The following is a 7,521-nucleotide window of genomic DNA, read 5'->3' on the forward strand; positions in this document are numbered from 1 at the left end:
CGTAAGCGAGTGGCCAGCGATTAATTTGTTTAGTCGCTCTGTTGTTCTGTTTGGAAATCATATGGTCTCTCTTTTAGTGGGCATATATGATATTTTTTTTGACGAAAAAGCTTTTCTATATTGCATTAAGAAGATGTACAAGATGTACAAAGGAGAGAGAAAAACAAGGCTAGTTTTGGGCACTATAGATATGGAAAATCTATATCTATTTGGTACTAGCAGCTGTCTCAAACTAATTCATAAGTTCAGTATTTGATTCACAGCCTCGAACACGATCAATGTCATGTCACTGTCGCAAGCTATCTTTTGCAGTATGGCGACGCCCCAAATAATTGACGCCGGCCACTTGGTCAGGCCGGGGCCGTTTGATCACCCAAAAGAAGAGTCTTCAACTCATCCAAGGTGCAAGCTGATCAGAATCACTCGCCCATGCCTCTGAGCTAGCTAGGTAGAGATCGATCGATGGAACGGAACCATGTATATCCACGAAACAAACTAAATACCGTATACCCGACGACACGGCACGCTTTCCCAGCAGCAATATCATACTCATACGTATACGTATTCACGTGTGTGCATTCATGCGTGTGCACCCACTACAAAGTATGCGTAAATGTATTTTTTCCATAAATAAATACTGAAATACAGTTGTATATTTCCACAAGCACTTACGTATGTATGATTTGTGTATATCTAGTGGCTAGTGCAGGCTTTAGGATAGGAGGAAAGAGTCGCCGAAGTTGAGGACTTACAGTTAATTTCCAAACCGTAAGCATCAATGCAAAAGAATATGGCAAGTTGCATACTGTGCATGATCGATCAGTTGACCCTGCTCGATCGCACTATTAATACGTGTACGTACGTACCGACCCCTTCATCGTCCCTTCCCCGTCTCTCTCCCTCTCTCTCTCTATAGCAGAAGAGGCTAGCTACCTAGCTAGCAAAAACAGCTAGTTCAGCGGTGGAGAATGAGCTCTATCGGGATGATGGAGGCGAGGATGCCGCCGGGGTTCCGGTTCCACCCCAGGGACGAGGAGCTGGTTCTCGACTACCTCCTCCACAAGCTCACCGGCCGCCGAGCGTACGGCGGCGTCGACATCGTCGACGTCGACCTCAACAAGTGCGAGCCATGGGACCTTCCAGGTACGTCTGCTACAGTAGTAACATGGATGATTCATAGCAAGTTTTCTTCATTTTCTGGATCGATCTTGCTGGTTAGTTAATCCTGTTGGTGCACCACGGTGCTGGCGATGAACTTAGTTCAGTAAGCAAGTTCCATAGAAATCGATCCATAAATTTGAAGGAGGAAAAGGGAAATGGATGGAATTTTTTCGGAGAGAGGATAACTGATTCATTCGCGCGCTTCTGCAACAGATCGTGAACAAAAAAAAAGGAGAAGTATAAAACATTTGGCTTCGCCCGGGTTCGAACCGGAGACCTTCAGTGTGTTAGACTGACGTGATAACCAACTACACCACGAAACCATGCTGATACGATTGCTCCTGTCAGCTTGTAAGTATAATTATGATTTTGCTGAGATTGATTCTACTTTGTTGTTCGGTCGATCACAGAGGCGGCGTGCGTGGGCGGCAGGGAGTGGTACTTCTTCAGCCTGCGCGACCGCAAGTACGCCACCGGCCAGCGCACCAACCGCGCCACCCGCTCCGGCTACTGGAAGGCCACCGGCAAGGACCGCCCCATCACCGGCTCCGGCGAGGCATCGGCGGCGGTAGTGGGCATGCGCAAGACGCTGGTCTTCTACCAGGGCAGAGCCCCCAAGGGGACCAGGACGGAGTGGGTCATGCACGAGTTCCGCCTGGAGGAGCAAGACGAACACCACCAGCACCAGCATGGCCGCGCCGCCGCCGCCACGGCGAGACGCCAGCTCAAGGTAGGATCAATACCGTGCTCTTGTGCTCATTTGGTTTGTGTGACCCCCTCGGCAGTGTTTGGACACGCCACTCTCATGCAGAATTATGAAGGAGAGAAGACAAATTCTCTTTCATTTTTTTCTTTTTTTCTTTTTTTCTATCAGTATATGCAGAAAATTGCATAGTTTTGTGGCTCCATATTCCTTTAAAAAAATAGCATCATTTTTTAAAAAGTTTGAATGGTTTGATATTACTACCACATCTCCAGACTAGGCCACCGTACCCCTAGCGTGCAATTAAAATTCTTTAAATTTTCCTCTTGACACAAGATATCTCATGTTATTGTATATTTATTTATGTTCCTAAATATTTGTAGTAAGATGTTCCCATAGGAAGCAATAGCCAATTTCTTAATGGAAATGGTCATGCAGTCACAGTTGATATGTATTTTAGAATGGAGCGAGTACAGTTGATAGTATTTTAGAATGGAGCGAGTACTGTTGATATGTATTCCTCGCGTCAGTTCATTTATTTGCCATCAAACGCGTTGCATCACTATGGATCTCAAGCCAGAATTTCGTATGATCTCTACTGTTTCGGTTGAATGAATGATCATCTCCTTCATGAGAAACATGCTGCTCTGACTCTGAACCTACTTATTGCAAAGTACAGCCTGCGAGTTGCCAATTTAGAAACCCCGGTCCACTCCAGAGTCTCTGTCACTGCAATGATCGTTCAAGTGTTTATGTCAGGACGCTTTCAAAGAAAACTAGATAATTTACTTAACAATCCCGTGAGAATGATTAATTTGACTCCCCAACGCTCATTGTTTAGCCCAAGCTGCTAGTTAAGAATTATGCAGGTCCCTGTAATTGCTATGCCTTAAAGTAGATTTTTTTCGATAAAGAGCATATATTAATATCGCGTAGATACCAATATGCCTTAAAGTAGATAGCTTCAGGAATAATAGTTTCATCAAGTGACCCTGCTGCAGAGGTTGTTATGTTAGTTGCATCAGCATAACTATCCATGAGCCTACTGAATTGGTTTAAGCAACGGATGTCTTCTCAGCCTTACCTACTTCATATGGAAGGACTGACTGTTTAAGAAACATTTTTTTAATTTCAATTATTACATAGTACTCCGTCCGTTCGTGTTTAATTGACGCCAGATATGAAGATATACTCTACTAACTAGCTTGTATTCCGCGTCGATTAAAGAAGAACAGAGGTAGTAATATGAACATACACTTAACCATGTGAACTTGGCACCTACAGGAAGACTGGGTGCTGTGCAGGGTGTTCTACAAGAGCAGAACAACTACCCCAAGGCCACTATCAGAAGAAGCCTGCACATTCCCCAGCGAGATGGACCTTCTGGCTGCGCCTCCGTCGCTTGCGCCCCTCATCGACGCTTACATCGCATTCGACAACGGCACCACTGTCGAGCAAGTGTCCTGCTTCTCCGGCTTGCCGGCACTGCCTTTGAAGGGATCGGTGAGCTTCGGGGACTTGCTGGGCTGGGACAACCCTGAGACGAAGGCCGTAAGGACAGCGCTGATCAACAGCAATTCAAGGCTGGAGTTGCCCACAAACTGGAGCCAGGAGAATGGATTGTCACAGATGTGGACACCCCTCTGAAACATGGTATGTGATTATTATGGTGCTAGCCTGCTAAGTGCAGTGTGGTGGTGACTATTAATTAGATGACATATTCTTTCTAATGATATTGGAGTAGTATTGGACTATTGGTTAATGCAGTCTCTGTTGTTAGGATTTGATAAGTGTGTTAATTTACACCGTGTAGATTAGTGAAATGGCTTGGTACAGCAATTGTACATAGGATTGCAAAGAAATGTGCTCTTTAGTTTTACTCTTTTCTTGGTACTCTCTAAATGTACTTCTCACTGAAAGGCAATATGTGGATAATCCCTGTACAAGTGCTCCCTTTCATTTGTTACATTGAGGCCATGTGTGCAAAATGCTACAGAGCCGATTTCACTGACAAAGGCGTTCCAAACTTCTCACTGAAAGCGAAACAAAACGTTGCAGTGATCACAACAGCCGAAACAACAATACCAGAAGCAAGACATACGCTTCATGTTGACTGAAACGGGCGAAAAGTCATTTTGGATTGGGCACCAGTGCTCTCATCATATAAAAAAATTCGAAATTGTTTTTATATGTTTTAAAAAATTATGTAACAAAATTCTAAAATTAGGTAATATCCCACAAACGTACAAAATCTCAATTTCAAATGTTTTGTTTTCTGAGCTATACAAAATTGACAAAATCTAATTTCTTTTTGGAGATCTGAATCACGATACTCAGATCCACATATTTGTTATTTTTGATCAGCCTAAAATACTCACTATTTTCAGTTGAAAGTCTACACGATTGTGGGATACAATACTGGATACATCATGATTTATTTTCAGATTTTTCTGAAACATAAAAATATGAATTTCAATTACGTTTTAAGAAAGGGATCACTGGTGCTCATGTGCACCAAATGTCAGTCCTGAAACGGGAACCTTTAAACTAAAGTATCTTGAAAACTGTAATACGTAAAACATAAGACAGAGTTGGAAGCAGAAAAGACATGCAGAAAGACAGGAGAATAACCTTACTACGAGTTAAATAGGCACACTGCAGTTCCCACCATTTGCGTCGCTCCTTCCTGTTCCCCGAGACGAGTAATATGCAGTGAAAAGACGGTCTGGCTCACCATCACCAAATGCGAAACTGAATACGGGAAGTTCGGTTTCCTGACGTACTAAAGCACTGAAACATACCTGAATCTTGGAACCAATCCTGAGTGCATATTACAGCTTCCGCCATCTCATGACTCAGCTTTTGATTGAATAGATACACCCTTTCGTCGGTTTCACCAAATGCAGATTCTTCTGAGACCGCACATGCAGATATTGCTAAGACATCGCGTGCCAGTATAGCAAGTGCTGGATATATGGAAGCATTGGCCTTCCACCATTTCAGGATATCAAAATGGCCATTCTGAGGTAAGGCTTCGCTGCTTAGATAGTTGTCATCATTGAGAGGACAGAGCTCTCCATCTAGGTATGCATGCAGTTCTCTCAAAGAATTTTCATATGTTGCTTGTTCATGGTAATTATGATCTGTGACATCTAATGGATCGCTGCCATGAATATTCATCTCCATGTCGTTGTTTCTGCTTTGTTGATCAGCATGGCAAGAGTATCGGAAAAATAGCTCATAAATCTTTCCCCGCACGTCAGATATGTACGTTTTGGCACCATTACCGTATGCTTGTCTAAAGCAATGTTCAAGAAATCTCATCTTATATCTAGGGTCTAGCACGACAGCCACAGACAGCCACAAGTACAACTTTTTCCATTCTTTGTCAAAAGTTTTCAGCATGTCCTTGATATCGAGAACACGTTCCATACGCACGTTTCCAGAGGACTCCTGCAGAACTGTCCTCACACTCCAGAGTGCATGAAAATATGAATTGATAGCCGAGCGAGAGCTGGAAATTACTCTGATTGCTTGATAAATAGGCCTTGCAACCAGACAGAAACTTTCTGCTGCTTCAAGTGACTTAGAAGATGGTTTCTGCGGATACCAACTAGAATCCTCCTGTATAGGATCTGGAAATGTCTTATTGAACTGCAACACGGCCTCCATTAGGTAGAAAGTCGAGTACCACCTCTTGGAACCGAAAGAGGGTCTGTGAAGGCACATTCTCGAAAGAATTTGTTGATATTTTTCCTTCCACGGTGAAGAGTGTGTCATGTAACCAAACCATTTTATACTTGTTTCCTGGATGAGGCCATTCGGAACAGAAATGAAGAGCTGATGAACCACATTCACCGAACATGGTATATTTATTAACTTACATTTGGCAAGAAGATAGTTCTTCCCTGTAAGAATCTTCTCCAAGTCCAATATCATTGCACTATCCTTCACTGGCTCAGGCAACACAACTCCCAAAAGCTTATTCTCAAGACTATATTTCGTTACTGTTTGTCTTGATACACTATTGAGATTACTAGATAAATATATCATGTTTTCCCAATTGGGCAAAATGCTGATGTAGTGTTCAGACTCAGCATCTCCAAGCTCTGAACAGAAACAGCTGATGATTTTTCTATGCCTCTTCCATTCTCTATCAATGAAGTGCACTGCCATGCACGTAATAACTTTTTCTCCAAGTTCCCAGTTTCCAACAGACAAGAAAACTCCCCCGGGTGCAAATGCTATTTCCTCTTTAAGTTTCAGCCTTTCATTCTGAAACATAGTGATGAACTGTTCTTCAGTACCGACACGTGATATCATGCTAGAAGTAGGATACATGCCAGCCAAAACGTGCCTGAAACCTGCAATGCTCATGATTGGGAACAGGCAAAGGTTTGAGTTTGTAGCCCTGGAGAGCTCTTCAAGAGCCTGTGGAGGTGAACAGCGTGGCTGGTTCGTGGTGGTTCCAGGCCGTGCAGGGCAGATCTTCAGATGACGGGACAAATGACTTGTTCCCCCTGAACTCTTTGCGCTAAGCTGTTTTTGACAATGTTTACACTCTGCACTTTTACTATTTAACACCAGGGTAAATTCCTTCCACACCTTGGACTTTGATCTTCGTTTTTTGCCAGAATCAACCGATCGATCAATTTGTGTAATTTGACCACCTATGAGCTCGGGCCCCTGCATCATCGGCTCATAGCCATAAAAAAAGTGTAGGCCGTCACTGAGGCAGTGATTTCCCCAATTACAAAAGGTACCTATAATAAAAACATGCCTCTTAAAGAGTAGCTAAAAACATAAAACCGGGAATACAGCTGGAGCATAATTTCATTTTTTTGGGAGTTCTATAAATAATATTTGGTGACCTTAATCACATATAATCTAAGAAAAATTTATCTGCAATGACAGTGTTTGAAGGAAAACATGAACTGTAATAAGACGGCAAAGCAATATTTTCCAAACGCCACAGATCTAAGCTGATTTGTTTTCCCTCAAACACTAACACTTCAATTCTGCGACACTGAGGCAGTGATTTCCCCAATTACAAAAGGTACCTATAATAAAAACATGCCTCTTAGAGAGTAACTAAAAACATAAAACCGGTAATACAGCTGGAGTATAATTTCAGTTCTGGGAAGTTCTATAAATAATATTTGGTAAACTCTACTCTCAAATCACATATATAATCTAACCAAAACTTATCTGAAATGACAGTGTTTGAGGGAAAACATGAACTGTAATAAGACGGCAAAGCAACATGTTCCGAACGCCACAAATCTAGCTAATCTTTTTCCCTCAATCACTAGCACTTCAATTCTACACGAGAATTCGACAATAACAGGCGAACGGCAATTTAAGATTGAAATCGCTCCGCCAAGCTCGGAGGACACGGCCGCACCGTGTAGCCGGATCTGACAGCGCCGCCGACCTCGGGGGACACGGACAGGCCGTAGGCTCACTGGGTGAGAAGAGAGCGCGCGAGACCTCTCAACTGGTAGGCTCACTGGGTGCGCGTGCCGGTGCCAAGTGGTGATGGAGCTCGCCGCGCCGCCGGGGTGGAGCTAGCCGGCCCAGTGTATAAAATTGCTCGCAGAAAAGCGAAACGGCGAGCATCAAAACAATGAGCAATATTGCACGGAAATCGCACGGTA

General features: G+C 43.3%; 2 protein-coding genes and 1 non-coding gene across 3 annotated transcripts; 1 reads left to right on the forward strand and 2 right to left on the reverse strand.

Annotated features, from left to right (window-relative positions):
- Positions 1-869: 869 nt before the first annotated feature.
- On the forward strand, positions 870-3,807 carry LOC124707304 (NAC domain-containing protein 21/22-like). The gene is made up of 3 exons (XM_047238965.1): positions 870-1,143; positions 1,572-1,891; positions 3,149-3,807. Exons 1-3 carry the CDS (start codon positions 969-971, stop codon positions 3,509-3,511), a joined length of 858 nt encoding a protein of 285 aa, XP_047094921.1. The 5' UTR covers positions 870-968; the 3' UTR covers positions 3,512-3,807.
- TRNAV-AAC lies at positions 1,411-1,484 on the reverse strand. Its single transcript has one exon. It is a non-coding gene; the product is annotated as a tRNA-Val (tRNA).
- A 652-nt stretch (positions 3,808-4,459) lies between the features above and the next one.
- On the reverse strand, positions 4,460-7,287 carry LOC124707303 (zinc finger BED domain-containing protein RICESLEEPER 2-like). The gene is made up of 3 exons (XM_047238964.1): positions 7,269-7,287; positions 4,666-6,550; positions 4,460-4,550 (listed from the first exon to the last, which is right to left on the reverse strand). The coding sequence occupies exons 2-3, from the start codon at positions 6,239-6,241 to the stop codon at positions 4,507-4,509; spliced, it is 1,620 nt and encodes a 539-aa protein (XP_047094920.1). The 5' UTR covers positions 6,242-6,550; positions 7,269-7,287; the 3' UTR covers positions 4,460-4,506.
- Between the last annotated feature and the right edge of the window lie 234 nt (positions 7,288-7,521).

The sequence above is a fragment of the Lolium rigidum genome, chromosome 4, assembly GCF_022539505.1.
Source record: "Lolium rigidum isolate FL_2022 chromosome 4, APGP_CSIRO_Lrig_0.1, whole genome shotgun sequence".
Lineage (NCBI taxonomy): Eukaryota > Viridiplantae > Streptophyta > Magnoliopsida > Poales > Poaceae > Lolium > Lolium rigidum.

Bases quoted from the DNA above. Each gene is read 5' to 3' on its own strand.
- LOC124707304 (XM_047238965.1), top strand. From the start codon at position 969: ATGAGCTCTATCGGGATGATGGAGGCGAGGATGCCGCCGGGGTTCCGG. The intron at 1,144-1,571 runs GTACGTCTGCTA...GGTCGATCACAG, and splicing joins CGAGCCATGGGACCTTCCAG to AGGCGGCGTGCGTGGGCGGC. The intron at 1,892-3,148 runs GTAGGATCAATA...TGGCACCTACAG, and splicing joins CGGCGAGACGCCAGCTCAAG to GAAGACTGGGTGCTGTGCAG.
- LOC124707303 (XM_047238964.1), bottom strand. From the start codon at position 6,241: ATGAGCATTGCAGGTTTCAGGCACGTTTTGGCTGGCATGTATCCTACT. The intron at 4,551-4,665 runs GTATGTTTCAGT...CTCGGGGAACAG, and splicing joins GGATTGGTTCCAAGATTCAG to GAAGGAGCGACGCAAATGGT.